Source organism: Apodemus sylvaticus, chromosome 11 (assembly GCF_947179515.1).
Source record: "Apodemus sylvaticus chromosome 11, mApoSyl1.1, whole genome shotgun sequence".
NCBI classification, from domain to species: Eukaryota; Metazoa; Chordata; class Mammalia; order Rodentia; family Muridae; genus Apodemus; species Apodemus sylvaticus.
Window position 1 is genome coordinate 6,968,450 of NC_067482.1, and position 25,244 is coordinate 6,993,693.

General features: G+C 40.3%; 1 protein-coding gene across 1 annotated transcript in view; it reads left to right on the top strand.

Moving 5' to 3' along the window:
• The window catches only part of Mapk10 (mitogen-activated protein kinase 10), a 281,578-nt gene that overhangs the window by 254,464 nt on the left and 1,870 nt on the right, over window positions 1-25,244 (top strand). The window contains exons 13-14 of the mRNA XM_052198829.1: window positions 10,274-10,337; window positions 12,939-13,016. Coding sequence (XP_052054789.1) covers window positions 10,274-10,337; window positions 12,939-13,016 — 142 coding nt within the window. The remainder of the gene's footprint in view (window positions 1-10,273; window positions 10,338-12,938; window positions 13,017-25,244) is intronic.

The window sequence follows — 25,244 nt, forward strand, 5'->3', positions numbered from 1 at the left end:
AGTGGGTGACTTTCTCCTCTTTATGTGTACTGGGACCCCAGCCCATCAGCCACATGCATCTTCTCTTCTGGAGATACACACACACACACACACACAAGCACACTTGGTACTTCAGGGAGACTCTAGCTCTCTCAAGTTGACAATGAAGATTAGCTGTGGCAGTGATGCTTAACATTTTCCACGGACCACTTAGAATGTTTGAAAACATTCCTTTATGTATTTTCAAATATTTGGCTCCCCCTTTTTTAACTTTTAAAATGAACTCTTTTGAGGAATGGTCTTTCTCAGTATAGTCCAGGCTAATGTGGGACTTGCAGTATAGCCCAGGCTAACCTGTAACTCACAGTATAGCCCAGGCTAACCTGGGACTCGCAGCCATTCCACTCTCACTTCCTCAGAGCTGGGATCACACCACAGAGGGTTCACACCACTGTTCCAGCTTACCCACTTTGAGCACAAGATTTGGCTTCTTACTACTGTGGTCCTTCACATGTTAACATTTGTGGATCGCCTGCAGATTGTTTTATTTTGTGGTCAACATGAAACTTTCAGAAAATACTTTGCTTTAAGCTGATAATAACTTCTTTTTAGGAGCACCCCCACGGCGACACACTTCCTCCAACAAGGCCACATCTACTCTAACAAGGACAGACCTTTCAATAGTATCACTGCCTCTGTCAGATTTCTAGTTTGATATTTAACTATGTTCTTGATTCCATAATTTGTGTACTTTCAAAAAAAAAACTTTTAGACTATTAAAAGAATCCTGAGTCATTTGTCAGGCAGTTCGCAGAACTCCGTTTCTTTGGAGATTAGTTGACAGGAGATTATTGTTTGTTTTTTGCTCTCAAAACTTCCATTTTTCACATTTCATAGCCACAATTTCAGTGTCTGTGCTTTTGAGGAATTGGTGATTTATTTCAATGTCTGAAGACTGGTTTTGTGGGAAGAATGTTCTAAAATGTGATATTGGCCAGAGGAAGGGGTGAAAACATGGAGGCACATGTGCTCTAGTGCTGCCTATGACTTAATGTGTGCATTCTCTGTGAAAGTAACTTTTATTTGTCTGATGTAATTGTCCACTCCATGACTTACTGCCTCTGTCTGCTAACCTAGGCCTACTCCTGGAAGCTTCTACCCTCCATATGATCTAATCTAGGCCTAGAATGTTTTCAGCCTCTGAGACTTGCTGCTGAATACACTCACCCTTTCTAGTTCTTTCTGAATATAGGCTGACTGGTTCAACTCAGCTGTCCTGGCTCAAACTCCTTTTCAAGCTGACTGATTCAATCTAACTTCTTTCTTGGCCTCTCCTGAATTGTTCCCTGCTAGGCATCAAACCAACTCTAGCAACCTCTTCTGGTCTTCTGGCTCCTTCTCTGGCTCCTTCTGTCTTTACCTGTGTCTTGCTTGTTCTCTTTTCAAACCATCCCTGTACAACTCTCCCAGGAGAACGGCTCCTCCTGTCTCTCTGCATTGATCTCTCTTAAGTAGCGTCCCTTTCCTCTCTCTTCTCATGAGAGTTGGGCATCTCCTATTCAGTCAAATCTTTCTCTGATTAATCACTTTGTCTGCCACTCAATTAGATATCACTTTTAAAGATGAGCACTTTCTTCTACAAACTATTGTTTTTGTTTGGGATTAAAAACCTGTCTGTATTCCATCCTGGGGGATTAAAGTTGTGTGCTAAGGGTGTGTCTGTATTTAAGCCATAGTAGCCAATGTTACTAGATTAAAAATATCTCTATATTTTTTCCTGATCAGGAAGAGAAATTTTAAAAATGTTTTTTTTCATTAGAAGTTTCAGCTCTTCTTTAAGAGTCGATCTTGTATGAATAGACTACATTTAAAGTTGGATGTTTCCTTAAGCATACTTGGTAATCTATCCAATTTTGAATTTAAAATAAATTTCTTGGTTAAAAATTTTTCAATAAAACATACATTTTTTTTTTTATCAATAATCAAACTACCAAGCTTAGTGACAGAAAACAAAAAGGCGTGTTTTAACTTGGTGGGACATCCTTTACTGTGAGTTAGCTCTTGAATTAATATAGAATGCACACACCATGATGGTGCTATAAATCTTTCATGGGCATGTTTGAAAAGTCAGCAGTTCAGAAGAAGCTGGAGAAGCCCAATTGGAACAAGAGGCAGAAGGCAGGCTCCGGGAGCTAGCGGCTGTTGCTAGGTCAGAACATGGCGGAAGAAGATATCAATTCCAGCGACAACTTGGCTCAGTTTATGTTTCTCATTTCTGTTTTTCATCTGACTGGAGAGTCAGTGAAGAGGTATGGATGTCCAAAATATTTTGACAAAAATTATTTAGGAATCTACGTGCTGACTGGCATTTGATGGTTTCCAGACATAGTTACACATGGGAACTCACACAATATTGGAATAGAAATTAGAGTCACAGGCTTAAACTTGTCTTTAATTAAAGTAGTTTGAAAGTGTTAAGTTATCCAGTGTATGCTTTCTGGAACTCATAAGAATTCATTCACCCTGCCTGTTCCTTTGAGAAACTGTAAAGTTTATCTGTAGCTTTTTCTTAATTATTTCTCTGATGGGGGGGGGGGGATGACTTTTGCTCTCTGTGTTTCTGTATTTTCATTTGTAAATTGACTCAAGGTGGCACTGGGTACTCCACAATCGACCTTACATAGCTCACATGAACCTGCCTAAAGAGTGTTACTTGGAAGATTAAGGATAGAATGAATGGACACATGAGCTTTAATAGAGATGTTTTAATTAAATATGTGCTATACAAGTGAGTGAAACGAAAGAGAACAGTTCAGCTCATAGGTTGAGGAGTTGCCTTAATAAAAAGCGATTCCCACCAGCAAGAATACCACAGATTGATTGACAACTGTTACTGTGCTCCTCAACCCCTCATGTGTGTGCAGACTTGCATTCTTCATACAGTTCCTTCCATGAGCCAAGTCTTACATTCTTAACAAAAAGAGAGAAATAACTATTTTTATTCATATATATCTGTATCTGTGTCAGCGTGAATGTATGACATGTGTTTATGGTTGTCCATGGGGGTCAGAATCATTGTTAGGTCTCCTAGAGACAGAGTTACGGTTATTGTGAACTATCTGGTGTGGTGCTGGGAAGTGAACTTGAGTCCTTTAGGAAAAGCAGTCATTGCTCTGAACCACTGATTTGACCACCTCTCCCACCCTGGGTTTTACATTTGGAAAGTTGGGAGAAAATGTTGGCATCATCCTGGAGAAGCAAAACTTATAGCTGAGATAATTTAAACCTGAGTTATGGAAAAATATTGAAATGCAAATCATTTATATATCTCAATTCGTCATGAAATTATATCCCTCAGATCTCTAACGCAGCATCTGCAACATCCCAATATGTCTTCCAATTCATCATACTTAAGAGAGGGAAGGTGGAATAGCTAAAGAGGCAACGAGCGTCAACAGGCTTTTTTTTTTTTTTTTTTTTTTTTTTGGCAAATTGGGAAATGTCACCATTTCATTGACTATGCATCTGTGCTCTTCTAAAATATAACTTATTTTAGAATAAATTCCATTTGGCCTGGACAACTCTTTACAGTTGTTTTTCTTAATAAAACTATATCATTAATGAGTCATGTAACTTCAACCTGTGTGTTTGAAAATTCACTGTCGTTTCTTTATTCTAAGGACTGTTAAGGTGTGTATAGACAGTCTAGACAATTATGGCTTCTCAGGAAATAAATATGTTTTATCCTAGAAAAATAATAATAATATTCATTTATTAACCTCTTGAAGAGAATGGAGAGAGTATAAGTGAGAAAATTACACTTGTATGTTTTCCCCTGTTACACCTGTTTATATTGGTACTGAAGATACTCTACTATAATTTGCAACATTTTAGAAGCTGTCTCATTTAATAATATCTTTCTGTACATGATAGCACTCTTGAGGAATGGAACACCCTCTTACATGTGAGTTTGGTCATCAGATTATTCAGTTTTGAAATCTCAGTCTTAAGCATAATAGATGTTCAGTATCAGTCTTATTTTTTTTTGTTTTGTCGATATGATAAACTATTTTGACAGGAGCCACTTAAGTGCTTATTTCAGCTTCTTGTTCAAGAGTGCAGCCCAGCATAAGCGAAGGTCTGGGTACAAGAGGCCTGGAGAAGCCTGTTACATTGTTAGCACCCTCAGGAAAGGGATCAATGGATGCATGCTAACATCCAGCTTTCTTTTGTCATTTGATACAGGCCAGAATCCCCTGGGAGTGGGGTGGGGTGGAGGGTGGTCCAAACCTACAATTAAGATGGCTCTTTGTCCTCAAGCTAATTCCCTATGATGGGCATGCAGAGATGCCCTTCACCCCAGGAGATTCTTTACCCTGCCAAACTGGTTGGTTAGCACTGACCATCACACAGCCTAAGTATTTACTGAATAAATGAATTTAATAGATTAATAAATGATTCATAATTTTTACCTACTCACAGTGAAGCTATAATTCTCCACAACACACCCATCTTTCTTTACTCTTGTTCCTAATTCCTTCACATTTTAGGAGTTTATCTATGAAGGAAAATCCTTCCCTCTTACTAAGGTGGGAAAAGAGAGTAACTCACTAACCAATCACGAAACATTTCCTCCACACGTGAAGGCACGGTTACTATGGAGTATCGCGTGCTAATGACTGCTTCCAAAGGACGGTTGTATGAGTGTGTATGTTATGACATGACTGTCTTTCAATTATTGGCCAAGAGCTCTTTTATACTGACATTTAGATGATGTGCTTATGTGAATCTCCTCTTTTAATGTAGGTGACATTAGCTTCTTCTCTTCAGGAAAACCTCAAATCAAAACAAAAACCCAAGATCCGCACCCCTCCCTTTAAACAGAGGACTTATACGTCAGAATGATGACTATAAACACGAAGGTGCTTAAAACACCCGTCTTAGTTTATTGAAAGCCTAAATGCCCGACTTAGCATTTTGCTCCTCTTTGACTAGTTTGTGGTTGAATCTGTGTGCCTAATGCTTTGGACACCAGCAACATCTGCATGCTGAAACTCCAAGAGACGCCTCCTCAAAATAACTTGGTTGAGGGAAATGTCAGGAACTGTTCTCTTAAGTCATGTCCAATTTTGAAACTTGAATGGAAAACTCTCAGCTGTGGGGGAGCCAGTCACACAGTGTTCTGAGCTCAGTCTTTCACAAAAGGGCTAAAGCTGCCAGGGGAGCAGAGGATTCTGGGGGCTCCAAACATTTGCGCATGCTGTTGCTGGCATCCTGAACACAGCGGCTTGAACAGGCACCTAATACAGCTTTAGTCATTCCAGGGGAGAGGCGCAGCAGCTGTCTGCCACGTGGCAAAATATCTCTTCAAATCCAGACTTGGCTTTGCACAGCTTACTTTAAGAACAGTCCTAGGTGTGTGGGTTCATTTCTGGATCTTCAATCCTGTTCCATTGATCCGCCTGCCTGTCACTGTGCCAATACCATGCAGTTTTTAACACTATTGCTCTGTAGTATTGCTTGAGGTCAGGGAATACTGATTCCCCCAGAATTTCTTTTGTTGTTGAGAATAGTTTTAGCTATCCCGGGTTTTTTTTGTTATTCCAGATGAATTTGAGAATTGCTCTTTCTAACTCTATGAGGAACTGAGTTGGGATTTTGATGGGTATTGCATTGAATCCGTATATTGCTTTTGGCAAAATGGCCATTTTAACTATATTAATCCTGCCGATCCATGAGCATGGGAGGTTTTTCCATTTTTTGAGGTCTTCTTCCATTTCCTTCTTCAGAGTCTTGAAGTTCTTGTCATATAGATCTTTCACATGTTTGGTAAGAGTCACCCCAAGGTACTTTATAGTGTTTGTGGCTATTGTGAAGGGGGTCATTTCCCTAATTTCTTTCTCAGCCTGCTTATCCTTTGAGTATAGGAAGGCTACTGATTTGCTTGAGTTGATTTTATAACCTGCCACTTTGCTGAAGCTGTTTATCAGCTGTAGGAGTTCTCTAGTGGAGTTTTTTGGGTCACTTAGGTAGACTATCATGTCATCTGCAAATAATGATAGTTTGACTTCTTCCTTTCCAATTTGTATCCCCTTGACCTCCTTATGTTGTCTAATTGCCCGAGCTAGTACCTCAAGTACAATATTGAAAAGATAAGGAGAAAGGGGGCAGCCCTGTCTAGTCCCTGATTTTAGTGGGATTGCTTCATGTTTCTCTCCATTTAGTTTGATGCTGGCTACCAGTTTGCTGTATATTGCTTTTACTATGTTTAGGTATGGGCCTTGAATTCCTGTTCTTTCCAAGACTTTAAGCATGAAAGGATGCTGAATTTTGTCCAATGCTTTTTCAGCATTCAATGAAATGACTACATAGTTTTTTTTCTTTGAGTTTGTTTATGTAGTGGATTGTATTGATGGATTTCCGTATATTGAACCAACCCTGCATCCCTGGGATAAAGCCTACTTGATCATAGTGGATGATTGTTTTGATGTGTTCTTGGATTCGGTTGGCAAGAATTTTATTGAGTATTTTTGCATCGATGTTCATAAGGGAAATTGGTCTGAAGTACTCTTTCTTTTGTTGGATCTTTGTGTGGTTTTGGTATCAGCATAATTGTGGCTTCGTAGAAGGAGTTGGGTAGTGTTCCTTCTGTTTCTATTTTGTGGAATAGTTTGAAGAGTATTGGTGTTAGGTCTTCTTTGAAGGTCTGATAGAATTCTGCACTGAAACCATCTGGTCCTGTGCTTTTTTTTTTTTTTTTGGTTGGAAGACTTTCTATGACCCCTTCTATTTCTTTAGGGGTTTGGTGACTGTTTAGATGATCTATTTGGTCCTGATTTAATTTTGGTATTTGGTATCTGTCTAGTAAATTGTCCATTTCCTCCAGATTCTCCAGTTGTGTTGAGTATAGGCTTTTGTAAGAGGATCTGATGATTTTTTGAATTTCCTCAGTTTCTGTTGCTATATCCCCCTTTTCATTTCTAATTTTGTTAATTTGGATACTTTCTCTGTGCCCTTTGGTCAGTCTGGCTAAGGGTTTATCTATCTTGTTGATTTTCTCAAAGAACCAGCTCCTGGATTCATTGATTCTTTGTATGATTCTCTTTGTTTCCACTTGATTGATTTCAGCCCTAAGTTTGATGATTTCCTGTCTTCTCCTCCTGGGTGAAGTAACTTCTTTTTGTTCCAGAGCTTTCACGTGTGCCATTAAGCTGCTAGTGTATGCTTTCTCCCGTTTCTTTTTGGAGGCATTCAGAGCTATTAGTTTTCCTCTTAGCACTGCTTTCATTTGCATGCAGAAGAATGATCCATCCTTATCTCCTTGTACTAAGCTCAACTCCAAATGGATCATGGACCTCCACATAAAGCCAGACACTCTGAAGCTAATAGGAAAGAAAGTGGGAAGACCCTTGAGGACATTGGTACAGGAGGAAAGTTCCTGAACAGAACACCAATAGCGTATGCGCTAAGATCAAGAATTGACAAATGGGACCTCATTAAATTATAAAGTTTCTGTAAAGCAAAGGACACTGTCAAAAGGACAAATTGGCAACCAACAAATTGGGAAAAGATCTTCACCAACCCTACATCAGATAGAGGGCTATTATCTAATATATACAAAGAACTCAAGAAATTAGATCCCAGAAAACCAAGTAACCCTATTAAAAAATGGGGTACAGAGCTAAACAAAGAATTTTCACCTGAAGAACTTCAGATGGCTGAGAAGCATCTCAGAAAATGCTCAACTTCATTAATCATTAGGGAAATGCAATCAAAACCACCCTGAGATTTCACCTTACACCAGTCAGAATGGCTAAGATTAAAAATTTAGGAGATAGCAGGTGTTGGCAAGGATGTGGAGAAAGAGGAACACTCCTCCACTGCTGGTGGGGTTGCAAATTGGTACAACCACTCTGGAAATCAGTCTGGTGGTTCTTCAGAAAACTGGGCATGTCACTTCCAGAGGATCTTGCTATACCACTCCTGGGCATATACCCAGAGGATTCCCCAGCAGGTAATAAGGATATGTGCTCCACTATGTTTATAGCAGCCCTATTTATAATAGCCAGAAGCTGGAAAGAACCCAGGAATCCCTCAATGGAAGAATGGATGCAAAAAATGTGGTATACATATACACAATGGAGTACTATCCAGCCATTAGAAACAACGAATTCATGAAATTCTTAGACAAATGGATGAAGCTGGAGAACATCATACTAAGTGAGGCAACCCAGTCTCAAAAGATTAATCATGATATGCACTCACTAATAAGTGGATATTATCCTAGAAAATTGGAATACCCAAAACATATTCCACACATCAAATGATGTACAAGAAGAACAGAGGAGTGGCCCCTGGTTCTGGAAAGACTCAGTCTAGCCATGTAGGGCAAAACCAGAACAGGGAAGTGGGAAGGGGTGGATGGGAGAACGGGGAGGGAAGGGGAGTTAAGTGACTTTTGGGGAGTAGGGGGCCAGAAAAGGGGAAATCATTTGAAATGTAAATAAAAATATCAAATAAAATAAAAAATAAATAAACCTAAAAAAAAGAATAGTCCTGTCAATATTCAAAAATAGATCCAATTTTACCCATTTTCTCAATGTATTCCGATTACTTTGAAGTCCTTTATAGTTTGAGGGAGAAGGTCCTTCCTCACTCAGGTGTCACTGAGGCGCTGGATTCACTAGTCCCTCCACTTGGCATAGTCAGCCTCTAGGGCTTCTCCCTACCGATCTGGGATAGAGCCCAGGCTGCCTTTTGCTTTGTTGTCAGTGTTCTGACCACTGAGCAGCACTACTCTCGTGGCTGTATCTGAATAACACGACAGTGGAAGTTGATAAATCCACTTGCCCGAGTAGCAGTCCCAGGCGCTAGGTGAATGATGGCTCTGATAGAACTTATTCCTTAGTACAAACTTGCCTTATTGTCACATTTGAACAAGGTCTTCAGTTTTGCTTTGTGGGACTTTTTTTAGGCTGCTTTTGTGGGGCGGGAGCTTCCCTGCAATTCCAGGGCTTGTGTGAATATCTGTTTTTCTCATGGAACTATCAGAGATGCCAAATGAGACAACAACAAAGGCCCGCGGGGCTCTGGTTGTGGCTCCTGGGCCAATAAACCTTGCACAGAAGCGAGTGTGTGCGGAAATCTTTATGAAAACCCTCTGTATCAGGCCACCCTCCCCCTCCTTTAAATCCACGTTCTAATAAGTGTGAATTCCTCTGATTCTGCAACTCTTCTAGTTTCTTAAGAAACAAAACAACAACAACAACAACAAAACCCAAACGAACGAACAAACAAAATACAACAACAAAAAAAGCTATTGCTTTTAGAGTAATGGACAAGGACTGGTTCTAGACATCCTCTTCTCAGGCCAACGGAAACGCTGTAATTCCTGCCTGTTCCAGTCAGTTCTTCTTGCTCACCATCCTCCACCTTCTGCTCAAACTCCTCCACCTTCTGCCAATGTGCTCTTTCAAGTTTTGCTTGCCTTTCTGGGTCCCGTGGCTTAAGTTGGAGCTGCTAATACAGCCGACTTCCCCAAGTCTGTGTGTTAGGAACTAAAGCTCAGACAGTTTGTATGAGAACTGCCATCCTAAGAGGTGTGTGGCTTAGTGGAAACCTGCTGGTCATGTTTGATCTCCATATAGGAAGAATGGTGACTGTATTAAATAAGATGTAAATTAAGTCTCCTCCCCAGAGAATGCAACTCTGGGGTCATTTGGGGGGTCATGGTGGCCACCAATGTAAACTAGAAATTGCTTCTGTGTGGAGGGGGCAGAGCAAAACCATTTCAATACCGGGTATCAAGCTGTTTCTAAAGCATGTTTCAAGAAAGTGAAAGGTTAATTTAATCTAAATCTTTCTTTGCAGTGCAGACTCATGCTATATTTTACTGAGAAATGGGGAGTCTTTAGAGTAGGTTGCAAATGAGCAAGGTCTGTGGATGTAGAGTTAGTGTACAGGCCCTGTGAGCAGAGAACATGATTCTGGTTCTTTGTAACAGTGTGCAGTCTGGCCCCTTGTCCCTCGGTGGGGATCTGATGACAATGATGCTGGCAAATGAGATTTCAGGGTATGAGTTCTGTTGTCTTGTTAGAGAGCAGAATATGAGTCAATCCTTCTGTGAGATTGGGGGGGCAAGTGTAACTTGAGGTCCTATAATCTCCCAAAGTATATAAGGCCGTGGTCACCACCAGGACCAGTGAGTGAGAGCTGAACTGTGTCCAAAAAGTGACCAGAACACACATGTATTTGGAGTGAGTGTCCTAAAACGATGTTTATTTTTATTCTGCAGCCTCCGCCTCAGATATACGATAAGCAGCTGGATGAAAGGGAGCACACCATCGAAGAGTGGAAAGGTACCATGTGGTGATAATATGTGCACTTCCTTTACTGGAGCTCAGGGTATAGAAAAGGTCCTACTGTGCTATGATAATATGTACACTTGCTTGACTGGAGCTCAGGATATAGAAAAGGTCCTACTGTGCTATGTTAATATGTACACTTGCTTGACTGGAGCTCAGGGTATAGAAAAGGTCCTACTGTGCTATGTTAATATGTGCACTTGCTTGACTGGAGCTCAGGATATAGAAAAGGTCCTACTGTGCTATGTTAATATGTACACTTGCTTGACTGGAGCTCAGGGTATAGAAAAGGTCCTACTGTGCTATGATAATATGTACACTTGCTTTACTAGAGCTCAGGATATAGAAAAGGTCCTACTGTGCTATGATAATATGTACACTTGCTTTACTGGAGCTCAGGGTATAGAAAAGGTCCTACTGTGCTATGATAATATGTACACTTGCTTTACTGGAGCTCAGGGTATAGAAAAGGTCCTACTGTTCTATGTTAATATGTGCACTTGCTTGACTGTAGCTCAGAACATAGAAACGATCCTACCATTTATGCCATGTATTTGATACAAAGAAACTCTGTGCAGCTTTCTGTTTTAGAGAATCCTATTAAAAGTAACTTTCCAGGGCCTTGTTATGGGGCTGGTGTTTTTGCCTGGTATATACAAGGTCTGAGTTCACTCTCTAGTGCTGCAATAAGCAAGTGAAATACAAATGGGAAACTAACTATTTTAAAATTTCCCAAAGCTTATCTGCATTTATGTTAATAGAAATGCTATATTTGATTAAAAATAAAAATAATTAATTATGGACACCTTTGTAAAATAGTATTGATAGCCAAAGCATTTGTCATGGGGTCAAACTCCAATTGAATATTTACAAATGAAAGTCCTATGTTGCTATATAAAATTAAAATTAAGTTTGGGGGCTAGACTGTCAGATCTTCAGGGAGAATGCTATTCCTCCAAACCCTCATTTAATCCCAAACCCTCCCATATGTGGAGGGGGAGAGCCAACCTCTCAAAGTTGCTCCCTGACTGTGCCTCTTCTCTCCTGAATAGACAAAATGTAACTTAAAATTAAGCTTGAAATGTACTTTAAACATTTTTAAATTAAGTATAGCTAACATATACGTTTACAAAACTTACAAATTTTGAGGGTTTAGGTAGAACACATGTGACCCCAAGAGGCTCATTCTTCATCTCAATAAAGATAAAGCAGTGACTATATCAGTCTTTTTTTAAATTTTTCAGCAAAAATGAGTTTCTCTAAACTCACACTGTACCTTCAAAATTACACCTAAGCTCAAACAAAATGGGAAAACAAGTTAATCCTACAAAGAATTGTTAGACTAATATAATTAACTGCATAGAATTGATTTAGGGACTCCAAATACAGATGGTGTCACACGATCAAATTGAAGTGAGCAGAAACATAAAAGTAAGGAGATTCTGAGCGACTTTTAAAGAAAGCATCCTACAAGTTAGGGAGAGGGACATACCAGATGGAGGCTAGAAGGAGGAACCAAACGCTAGAGATAAGCCAAGGATTTTATAGAGATTCCTCTGGTCAACAGACCATGCTGGGCGACATGGCAAAGCCCATGAATGTGGCATCAGGGAGAGACTGACAGCAGATGGTCGGCTCCTAGGGTTGCTTTGTCAAGGGGAATACATAGAGGCATTCCTGCAGCTGGTGAAGGTGCAAGTGGGAATATGTAGACACTGATGAGAGTGGGACGTCACTGGGGGGAGGGGGCACTGGGAAGGACGGTGCTACATAATTGATAAGAGTGGAAATGAAGGATGTTTAGCTAGGAGTGGGAATGAATGAATGATTTTAGCTAAGAATGGGAATGAATGATGTTTAGCTAAGAGTGGGAATGAATGAATGATGTTTAGCTAAGAGTGGGAATGAATGCTTTTTTAGCTAAGAGTGGGAATGAATGCTGTTTAGCATGAAAGAACTGCAGGCTAATCTGCAGCAACAAGAAAAAAAAAGTGTTTAGCAGACTGGGAATGATCAAAATGCTTTTTAATCCTTGGGTTTGTGTTGTGCTTGGGTTTATCAGTGCCAGATACAAGTCTGGAAGAAAGGTAGTTTTAGAGGTAGAAGATTTAAGAATTGGGTACAATGTAACCAATTTGCATCTAGGAAGTAAATATGGAAGGAGTTGAGAGCATCCAACAGCAAAGCCATTGGCTGGGAGCACATTCTAGAAGGAGGGTCATATCCTAGCACACATGAGACCTGGGGATGAACCCCAATACTGCAAAAAACAAGCAACAAATGAATGAACAAGCAAGCAAGGTTGTTTAAATCTGTAATTGACAACCTGGGAGTCTATCACAATCAGTTCAAAAAACAGTAACTCATTTATTTTTAGACATTCATTTACTTAACCTCTGTACTGAGGACCTGCTTTTGCTAAGCTTAGTGCTAAGACCAAGGAAATATAGAAATGGAAGATTAAAAATTCTAGGTCATTTAATACTCTGTCCAATGCCACAAAAATGTCATTTCTCAATAGCTAGTTCATGGGTTTGTAGATTAAGGGAATCTTTGCTTTTCTGTTATAATAACGTGGACGACTATTTCTTACAGAACTTATCTACAAGGAGGTAATGAACTCAGAAGAGAAGACTAAGAACGGCGTAGTCAAGGGCCAGCCCTCACCTTCAGGTACTCACTCTCCGTGAATAGCCAAGAACCCAGTGTGTGTGTCTTCCCGGCCCTTGACAGGCGTGGCCATAGACAGTGTCGCTCACAGAGCCTGGGGTCAGATAGCACATGGCCGTTTCCACATATTGTAATGTAGTTTTTAAACCATGCATTCAATACTGCTAATTCTGGTTCTATAAGCCAGCACAGTGGTGGTGGAACTTTTTAAAAATATTTTTATTTTTGAGATTATAACATTTCTCCTTTCCTTTCCTCCCTCCAAATACTCTCATGTATTCCTCACTGTTGTTTTTCAAATTCATGGCCATTTCTTCTTATTAATGCTTCTGTGTGTGAGTGGGGGAGTTTGTGTGTACATATATATTCCCAAATATAAGCTGCTCAGTCTATGTGATGTTATTTTTAGGAACATGTTCAGGGCCAACCATTTGGGATTGGACAACCAATTATGCTCTTCCCTTTCTCCTGCTCAGCATTCCTAAGTTGCCTGATGGTTGAGTCCTCATGGGATTTCCCTTGTCCCTTGTCCATGCTGGCATGTCTATTGTTGTTCTTGTTGAGTTCATGTTTAGGAAGTCCAGTTGCTGAGGCAGTAATGGCTGCAGCTTCCGACATTCCTAGGAGACATGGTCTCACAGGAAACTCCCTGATACCCCGAGTCTTACAGTCTCTCTGCCCCTCTTCTGCAATGATCCCTGAGCCTTAGGTGTGAGAATTGTCCTGTAGATGTATTTGTTGGGATTTTCTGTAATGGTTACTGTTTGCTGCAAACAGAAGTTTCCTTGATGAGGAAACTTGATGAGAGTAAGGACTCTACTTATCTGATGCTATAAGGATAAATATTTACAGTATAGTTAAGAATTATGCTGGCTTAGTAAATAAAGGAGAAGTTATAGGTTTTCCTCCAGGATCCAGGATGAGTTTACTAGCCCTGGGTAGTTGGCTATGGGCCATTTTTATGGCTCATTAGCATCATAGATGAGTAGGTCTATGGGTTGCTTCCATTTTTGGAGTCATTGGGTACCAGGAAAGCTTATCCTCAGTCAGGGCAGGTCCTCAGGTCAGTTCTAGCTCAGTGGGACCTGGACATATGTCTGAATTACATAATGTCTTCAGCAATAGGGACCTATCCTCTATCTCCGACAGGCAGCCAAGGGCGATAGCAAGAGCCTTTATTAGTTTGGAACTATTTTGGACAACTCTGATCTGAAACTCAAAAAAGGTCTTCTCATACCTGGTATTGTGGTTTTTATCTGGTGGTCTTATGCTCTTTGGAGGGAGCATTGTTAGCCGAGATGAGAAATTTTCATTTAAATCACATATGTATATTTATAGACAGGCTTGTGTGTATTACGGGTTTTTTTTTTTAAGGTAGATAGTTAATAGAATGATTTTTGTTTTATGACTTTTTCCAACATCCTTGCTGTTATTTTATCGCATTCTCATCTTCTGTGTTTATCTCCTTCCCTTCTCCCTAGTCAGGGAACCCACTCTCATTTCCCCATCAGATCACTAATACCCTATTTCCCCCCCTCTCTATTGCCCCTTAACCCCTCCTCTCAATGGCTCCCTTCCCATGTTCCTGGTTTCTTCAGTTGTTCAAGGCTTTGTATTCACATCTGAAGATTTGGAGCCAGGATCCTCTTAGGAGAGAGCATGAGTCAGGGTTACCTTGCTCAATATGATCTTTGCTCATTCCATACAGTACCTGCAAAGTTCATGATTTCATTTCCCTTTACAGTTGAATGACACCCCATCATGTATGTGTACCACAGTTTCATTGGAGGACATTTAGGTTGTTTCTATTTCTTAGCTGTTGCAGCATAATGTTTTCTCAAAATTAAATATAAGATGCCAATGAAATCATATGACATGAGTCCATTGAGGGTAAATGGTACTCAGCAAAGTGTCAATACTCAGGTCCTCTGGACCATTAGGCTAACGTAATGGACAGAGATGTATCCCTTCAGACAGAGTCTCTTCTTTCATTCATTTTCAGTGTTAACCTCTCCATATTAGAAGTGACAACAGTACAATTATTGTCTTAGTTAGGGTTTTACTGCTGTGAACAGACACCATGACCAATGCAACTCTTATAAAGGACAATATTTAATTGGGGCTGGCTTACAGGTTCAGAGGTTCAGTCCATTATCATCAAGGCAGGAACATGGCAGCATCCAGGCAGGCATGGTGCAGGCAGAGCTGAGAGCTCTACATCTTCATCTGAAGGCTGCTAGCACAATACTGACTTCTAGGCAACTAGGATGAGGATCTTAAAGCTCACACCCACAGTGACACACCTATTCCAACAGGTCCACCCCTTCTAATATTGCCACTCTCTGAGCCAAGCATAATCAAATCATGATAATTATGTATTAATATGACTCTGATTAAAGTCAGTGTGAAAAAGTTTCATCTTGTTCCTAGCAGAGTCTGGCACACCTCTGCATCTGAATAGGTTTGGCTGATCACACACTCGAGGACCACCTGAGCTATCCCCTTGTGTGTGTTAATGCCATACACCCCTTTTCTTTACAGCTATGTTATGAATACAAAGAGTTTCATAAGATGTGACTGTTTAGTTTGAACTGTAACCTGCATTCAGCTTGTGGAGGCAAGAGTGGAGGCTGGAGATGACTTAAAAGGAGAACTGAATTGAAAGTCTTACTTCCTCTCTTCTCACTAATAGATTTCAGACAATATCCAATTTTATCCCGAGGCTCCTTTGTCTTACAGTGAGTTAGGAACTTTGTCACTGGCCAAAAGTACCTTCCCAGTGCAAGAAGGGTTTGTCTGTCCTCATGGTTTCACAGAAGTTCATCAAAGTAGAATCGCAGTGGCCAAGCAGAGCTGCTCACACCAAGGAAGGTCAGGAACAGAGAAAGGGGGTGGTATCACTCTTGATATTTTTCATTTCCCTTCTTATTCTGGCCCAGGGGATGGTCCCACCCACAGTCCTATGGCTGGGTACCACTCAGCTCCTTCTCTGGAAATGGTCTCATGCCTTCAACATCCTACTTAATTCCAAGCCCAGGCAATTTGACAATGAAGATAACCATTGCACGTCCCTATCGTGCTCACTTGACAACCAAGTGAAGTGTGTCACTGTAAATGTGAGCATCCTGCCTCTGAAACTAGAAAACGCTCATGCCCATTGCACAGTGCAAAGCACTGTGCTTCATCTTCAGACAACCCTCAAATCTTAATGACTCCATCAGTTTTAAAAATGTAAGTTCAGATTGCCACAACCCAAGGCAATTGCTTAGTTTTGAGTTTGTGCAAAAGCTAAAGCAAAATTACATGCTTTCAGTATAGAATGGCACAAAAGAATTATCACCATTAACAGAGGGAAGGTTAGAGACACAAGAAGGAACAAAAGGTGACAGAGTAAACCTGAAATGCAGCAAGGCAGACATGGCTTTCCATTGTTCTGTGCCTAGCATCCAGCAGTACCATAAGTGCTCCAACACGCAGCCCTCCCTACCCATAAGGCCTTGTATAGGCAACCTACTTGGCCTCTGTTGTAGACCAGCTCTATTCATTAGCCCCTCTTTCCTCTGCAGATGTTCTATGTTCCTAACATTTCTAATATCCCAGGGTCTCCACTGCAACCCAGGGTTCATCTTCACAATGTCAAATGTTACCTCAGAATAACTCAGTCCTCAGAGACTCCACCTCACACATAGCTTGACCGCTTGGGCCTTTCTTTAAAAATATTAGTAGAAATCTCCACAATGCCTTAATTCCTGCATTGTTCATGCCTAAAATGTTAACGCCATAGGATGATGCCATGGTCTGGTGACATCTGGAACACATCTGGGCCTCTGTGAACCACAACTACAGCAACTACCAAGCCTTGGTAGCTGATTTCCGTGTTTGACCCTGTGTGAACAGAACATTACAGACATGCTCTCTCTTCAGGGAAAGCCTTCTAGCGAGTTTACAATGCTATACTCCAGATCCTGGGGTAGCTGATGCGTGGCTATCTTAAGTAAATTTAAAGAAGTTGGCATCCTTTAAATGTCACTAGTGTTTGTTTTGTAAACTTTCTGTGTACAAGGGTCAACTCACTTCTTTTCCAGCCCCGAACTACACAGTTAAAACACTCCTGCTACATCTTTGGTTCCTGATTATCACATTACACCTTGCTACAAGCATCCAACAGGAGGCATGCCACAGCCTGAAGGCTTGCTGACCTCGGCGTTGGATGGATAATTACTTTTCATTCTTCATTCATAGTCTCAGGATCCAGGGGAAAACAACAACAACAACAACCACGAATTATTTGTGAGAATGTAACTTAAATAGCTTCAAGTCAAAATCCTGTAAAGTTATTCTAAACCCACCTAGTTTCACAGAGAAGATAATTAACCACCTTCACTGGTTGAAAGGAAAAGGCAGAAGGGTAGCCTTCCACCTTACCCTTCCTTAGTCATCTTAGGATCTGAATTGATGGCAAATCTGCAGAAGGTGTGGCCTGGACGTGTGCTCTGTCTCCAGTGTAGGAAGGAACTCACAGGCAGAATCTCTCAGGTTGAAGGCATTCCTTGTTGAGGTAGAAAGGATCACTGAGAGTTTCCGGAATCGCCATCACAGGCTTGACCACAGTCATTGAGAGGAAGCAGCAATATGCACCAGAGAATCTTCTCACATCTCAGGCTGGGTGCGCACTGGTTTACAGAACCCATTTTAGTAATCTTTACCTCAGGATGTGCCCTTGGTCCAAAAAGAGTTTTCATGATTTTCCTCAAATAAGATCTTTCTCTCTGCATTTGCTACCAGCTCTTCTGCTGAAAACACACGGTGCTTTTCTTATTATCTGTTATTTACTACAAGTGCACTGAGACAAAAGCACCAAAGTGCTCTCTCCCTCATTAAAAATTTATTTCTTGGAAAATTGGTGCTTAGTTTTTCTCTCTGAATACTGAGCTATTTCAAAGACAGAACTCAAGACAGGAGTGTAGTGTTAACACAGGATGCATTTTAGTACGTTCTTACACCACAACTATAAATATTTATCTGTTCTGTTAATCTCCACAAACCTAAGTGAGCAAGATTGCTAATGTATGCTGTGGCTAGGGTATATTTTTTATTTTTCAGACAAAGACTTGCTGCTTTTAAAGGTAATAGTTTGGTTTATTCATTTTTGGAAAATGTATATCCATAAATTTCGTTTTGTGGGCCTGATTACCCTAGTGTGCGACTAGTTACTTTTAAAGAGCATCAGTTACATTAACCTGGTGAGAAAGTTAAGACCCCACTTAACAATTCCAAATACCTGTAGCAATCAAAAGTTGCCTGATTTTTGCATGCTCTCTAAACTATAGCTAGCAAGCTTAACCAATCTGTAGCTCAAACACTAGTAGATTAGCCATTTTATTAGATGATTTTAGAGTAAAAACATTTCATAAATTATATGTATTTATATCTCAAAGGACAGAATTGTATATGATATGTCCATATGTGCCATGTAGAGATTGTGACATGGCTGGAGCTGATTTTAGTAGCTTATGTGAACAACTGTGTACATTTCTTCCCTAATGAGAATGTATTGATCTTGGTTTGGCAGCTTGAAACTAACCAGGGAAGATTTACAACACTGAAACTGGCAAAACCCATAAATCACACTGATTTCCCTGCTGGAGAGCAAACTGTTAACATTTTACCAGTGTGACACTGCATGTGTGCACAAATGTGCATATGTGTATGCATGTGTATACATGTGTGTGCATGTGGTAAACTCCACTCATAAGAAGAAGCAATGACTGAAATGCCTTTCAAAAGTCTGCCCTTGGACATTTTCCTACCATTTTGTTTTATAAGAAGCCAGATTGAAATACTGTTATCCTACAGGTTCTCTTGCTATTTCATGCATCAAAACAGAAGAAATCTGGTATGATGAGTAAGTTCATGTTGTCCTTTAGGAACAATGTGGCTCTAATGGAAAAACCTATCATATTATAGTGATGATTTAAAAATGTAGACAGGAAGTTAAATGTGCCCTCAAGAATAGCTTATAGGTCTGAAGTTTGTTGATGGAATCGGTATATATCAATAAAAATGCATCTAAACTTCAGGTACGTCCCTAAATAGTTGTACTCAGCTCTGCTATCTGATTTTACCTGAGGTTATCTATTTTCAGTTCGCAGCGTTCTTTGCTTCCTGAATTGATTGGTAATGTCTGCCAAGGGAAAGCAGGAGTAGGCATCATTTTTTCTCTGAAAGCAGATGTCACAGAGTGCTAGAGCTAGAACATATGCAGGAGGCTGTGTGCACCAAATACTCCTCCTGTTGCCACTGGGAAGTGAAGCAGAGCAGAGAAAGCTTTGTCAACATGCACAGGTCTTTCAGTCTCCATTTGAGGGTGAAGCTCTTGATGTGCAGTTCTCACTTCTCAGGTGTGTGCTGTATTCTGGATCCTGGGAGCGACCCCTTCGCCTTCCCCCAGGTAGCCAGTCATGCAGACTTCTAAGATTAATTTATTAAAAAAACCTAAAACTCAAATAACCTGAGGCTCAACACTTTGAAGCTACTGGAGAAACTGTCCCTCAATAATTATTTTCTTCTGTTTTCTTGTCTCCCAACTCTGTATTTACATTCTCATTTGGTATTGGGATAGTGAGATCAAGAAAATAATTCCCATCCCAAAAATAGTCATGAATGGTTTGGGTCAGATCATTTCTAGCCAAGAAATAATAATCCCCATTTTAAACACTATTTTTAATTCATTTAAACATCATTTTATTGAAAAAATATAATATTGGGTTGATGATAATATAAAAGAACTAGTGTCTCTTTCCTGAGTCCTTCTGTGTAGTATGAAAGGAGGGGTGTTTACTATGGGTTGGGATGTCCCAGAGAGATGGACACCATAAACAGATTTAATACAGTTCAATTCTTTTTAAGAGACTTTCATAAACTTATTGGCAATAAATTATCTTGAAGCCAATGTCTTTGTTCATTTTCCTTTTATTTGAATTTGGTTTTATGTCTACAAAGTCCATTTATTGCCTACTTATGAACAGACTAGAGAGGGTTACTTCAAAGCTAGGGTGACTGCTATCAACTCAGGAGACATTTATTGTAGCTCAATAAAAGAGAGTACACAAAACCAAACTCATACATCTAAACAGGTCATTAGAGTTTGACAACCATCTGTAAGAAAGCTGATTAATAACATCTATAAATGTGGGCTACATATTCTCACTGTGACTAATTTCAAGAAACCAAGATGATACAAATAAAGGCATTTACAAAGGGATGCTAATAATTGTCTTTAAGGGGCTACTAGGATCCTGCACCAGGGCACCACTGAGCAACCCACACCATTGCACCACCATCGTCTAATTTGATTAATGCTCAGTTCACTAGTATCAAGAATTTTCATTCAAAGAAATTAGATGCATTTCTGTACATTAGCCACGAACAGAAAACAAGTCAATGTAAACTACCAACCCAAAGGGAAAAGAAGCTAGCAATATATTCAATAAATGAAGTGCAAACTTTGCCCTCTGAAAACAATTGCTGTTGAAAAAAGTTAAAGGCAGCGTAAATGAATGAAGGGTGTGCCATTACCCTCCATTGTTTGGGGTTAGTAAAGTGTCTGTGTTTCCCAGGCTGATTTAATTGGACAGTAAGTTAAAAAATCAGTGGGGTTTGTTGTTGTTGTATGTTTGGATTTTTATGCAGAAGTTTAAAAGGTTATTTTAAAATTCAAAATAAATGAATAAATAAATAAGAAATAGACTGAATAATTCTGAAAGAATTCAGATGGAAAATTCACATTTTTTCCTGATTTGAATACTAACAAGGAAGCAACAGAACTAAAGACAGAGTATTCTATTCTACTTTTTCATTGCTGCAATTAAACACCCAACAAAGGAGCATTTAATAGGGCAGGCTTGTCCTGGACAAGGGACACAGTCTATCACAGCGGGGGGGGGGCATGGCAGAGAGGACAGAACCCATCACAGCAGGGAGGCCATGGTGTGAGGCAGCTGGCCACAGCCACACTGCATCAACACTCAAGAAACAGAGATGAAGGGTGGAGCTCAGCTTGCTTTCTTCCTTTGCATTTAGTCAGGGACCTCAGGACATGGGATGGGGCCACTCACATACCTTCCGCAGTAAGCCTGTCTGCAAACACCCTTATAGACAGCCCAGCCCAGAGGTGTGTCTCCTAGAGGATTTCAGATCCAGTCAAGTTGACAGTGATGATGACATATCAGGACCCACTACTGCTACTGAGTCCCTTAGTTGCAAGGCATTGAAAGGGCTCTAAACCTGCCTTCACTAAAGTGTATACATAGATATATAAGATAGATAGATAGAATGATAGATAGATAGTTAATAGATAGGTAGATGGATATTTAAATAGATAGATAGTTGATAGATAGGTAGGTAGATATTTAGATAGATAGATAGATAGATAGATAGATAGATAGATAGATAGATAGATACATACATACATACATACATACATACATACATACTGTAGTGGCTATTCCTGGTTGTCAACTTGACTATATCTGGAATGAACTACAATCTAGAATTGGAAGGCTCAACTATGATCCTAATCTGGAGACTCAAAGATATAAGTTTCTGACCTGGCTCTTGTCATGGAGATCTTGAAGCATAGTGGCTATGAATCCCAGAAGATTAAGACAAGGAGATCTCAGAGTTCAAGATCATATGGGATTAAAGGCATGGAGGCACATGCCTTTAATGTGGGCCACACCCTCTGCTGGAGACCTACAGACTTTAATCTGGGCTACACCCTCTGCTGGAGATATATTTAAGGGCATTGGAAGAAGGAAGACTCACTCACTCTTCCTTGCCTGCTTGCCTTGTGGGACTGAGCAACTGCTAAATCCTTGGACTTCCATCTACAGCTGCTGCTGCCCATTTTTGGGGAGTTGGACTACAGACTGTAAGTCATCGACAAATTCCCTAACTATATAGAAACTGCCCATACATTCTGTGATTCTAGAGAACCCAAACTAATACACATACATATGTAGAAACATAGGTAGATAGATAGATAGATAGAATAATAGATAGATACATAGATAGATACATAGATACATACATCTGTCAATACATAGATAGGTAGATAGATACGTAGATACATAGATACATACATAGATACATACAAAGATATATAGATACATACATAGATAGATACATAGACATACATAGATACAAAGATACATAGATACATACATAGATACATAGATACATAAATAGATACATAGATAGATACTTGGATACATAGATAAATACATAGATGGATATGTAGATACACAGATACATAGATACATAGATACATACATAGATACAAAGATATATAGATACATACATAGATACATAGATACGTAGATAAATACATAGATACATACAAAGATGATAGATCAATAGATGAGATAGAGATAGATATGATATAAATATTACATATCATATCAGTGATTTATGTGACAAATATAAGTATATTTTAATTTTTCGCCAGCACTGAGAAGAAATTCTCACTCCGTCTCTACCCATCATATGTAGATATAGCTGTAGGGCTCCATTTCTCAGTTAACTGGGTGTTGAGTCTGGGAAGCAGAGTTCAGGGCTTTGGGGTAGCCATTTTCATTCCCACTGTTACCAGATTAGGGTCTAGCCAGGTGACCTGTGGTGGGGATCTGATTCAGGTGTTTCCAGGTTCTTGACATTTTATTCAAGAAAGTGGCTAGGATACATTGTTCAGCCCAAAGCTTTACTGGATGGAGACACGGAGAAGGGATGAACTTCTCAGTGCAGCTCCCACTCAGACGTGTCCACCTCTCTGTCTCAGACGTGACTCCCCGAAAGAGGCCTTCAGAGTAAAAATAAGGGGAAAACAGGCCACTCCTCTGGTATTTGACCAGGGCAGAATCGAGGACATTTTCTTTCAAACCTTTCTGGCATCTCTAGCCTCAAGCACGGACATTTGCAGGTATTGACCGAAGGGAAGAATCTGCTTCCTTTTGGGCTCCTCTATGCTAAACTACAAGACAATGTCTGTCTCCTGTCTCATCACTAAGGGTGTTCTAGGCAGCTAACTGTTGGTTGGGTATATCATTCAGAGGAGGATGTCGATGTCGCCCAAGCCCAGTGGGGTCCCTGCTGCCTAGGCTCTTCTCTGTGCGTGGTTACCTCACCACTATCACATTTCCTGTAGGGAGCTGCAGTGTATAGAAACTTATCCTACTTCCTAGGGCCTCGCTGTGCTATTTCCATGACAGACCAACTACAGATCAATGGGACAAAGCTGAGAGTATAGTAGTGTATCTCTACTACAAAAGAGGATTAATATTTCACAAGGGGAAATAAAATGAGCTTTTTCGGCAAATGGTGCTGAAAGAAGCAGGCACCACCTATGGAAGCTTGAAGATGGACCACTGCCTCAGAACATGCGCAGAAGCGAGCTCAAAGTGCATGCAGGTACTGCCTAGGAAGAACAAAGACAGACCTCTGCCTCAGGACATGCGCAGAAGCGAGCTCAAAGTGCATGCAGGTACTGCCTAGGAAGAACGAAGACAGACCTCTGCCTCAGGACATGCGCAGAAGCGAGCTCAAAGTGCATGCAGGTACTGCCTAGGAAGAACGAAGACAGACCTCTGCCTCAGGACATGCGCAGAAACATGCGCAGAAGCGAGATCAAAGTGGGTCCCTGAAACCACGTGAAAGAAATGAATGGAATTATGGGAACAAATTCTCATTGTCTTAAGTGCTGGGATTTTTTTTTTTTAAACTATTACCAAAAGCCCAGGAACAGAAAGGGCGAATCTGGCATCTGTATGTACAAAGAAAATTTCAAGGAAAAAGGTAATCCATAATAAGAGAACACCATTTGCAAATTACGCATGTTTCCCCATTGGTGATGCGCTTTTTTTTTTTTTTGATTCAACAATAAGGAAACAAGGCAATTTTAATTAAAGCATAGAAACAGATTTTTTATTTCTCCAAAGAAGGTATGCAGTGACCACCAAGCACATGGAAAGATACGACAATTGTCCACCGGGCAATGTAAATTACCCACAGTAGGGTTCGATTGGGTTCCTATAATCAGGAAAGCTGATTCATGTTAGTGACGCTGTGAGGAAAACTAATTCTTTCAAGCTGCCCGTAGGACCCTAAACCCCAAGAGATATAAAACAGCATCCATGCAAAGCTCTAGTGTGAATGATCATGACTGGATTGTGACAACATGTATTCATAATATCCTTAAAAGGAAGAGAGCTCGGTTATTTATCGACTGTGCATCAACCAGGAAATGAGTAAAGAAAACGAGGTGTGCCGTTTGATGGCTGTTACTCAACTATATGGGGATGGGGTGCTCACAGGCTCTTCAAGCTTCCTTTCTCAAGGCGTATCTTGCTTTTGGCACTGTGTGACAGAAGTCAGTGACATTCACATCGCACGCTTCAATGGATATGAATTCACAGAATCATGGAGGCCAAGGTTGCTGGTGGCTGCAGAGATAGTTCTGTCTGTAAAGTGTTTGCTGTGCAGATGTGAAGATCTCAGTCCAATCTCCCCCCCTAGCTAAACCCCTAGGGGGGAAATGCTGGACACTGTGACACATGTTTGTAAACCCAGCCCTGAAGCAGTAGAGAAAGGAGACTCTGTAGGGCTTGCTGACTAACTGGTCAAGCCTACTGAGTGAGTTCAGGCTAGGGAGAGACCCTGCTTTAAAAAATAAAAGGTGGACAGTGCCTGTGGCATGACACTCCAAGTAGTTCTGTAGCCTTCACATGCACACACACATGTTCACACATATATACATACAACATATATACACACACATACAACATACACACATACACACAACACATACACATAATACAACATATATGTACACAAATACAACATGCACACACATGCACACAACACATACACACAATACAACATATATGTGCACACATATAACACGCACACACGTGCACACACAAACACACACAATGAGTGGTTAAGAAACTGAGCATAATACATCCACTGGGCAGTTGAAAATTATGAACGATTAAATGTGGTTATGCTGTGCAATTCAGAATGCTCTTAAATACACAAAATGGTACGAATTGAATTTATAACATATCTAATACGTGAGTTAGAGCTTAACAAAAACAGTTATGGGAAGATATAAACATTTTCCAACTCTAGAAGTAATACAATCTAAATATAAACTGTGAGCTCTTATTTGAAAGG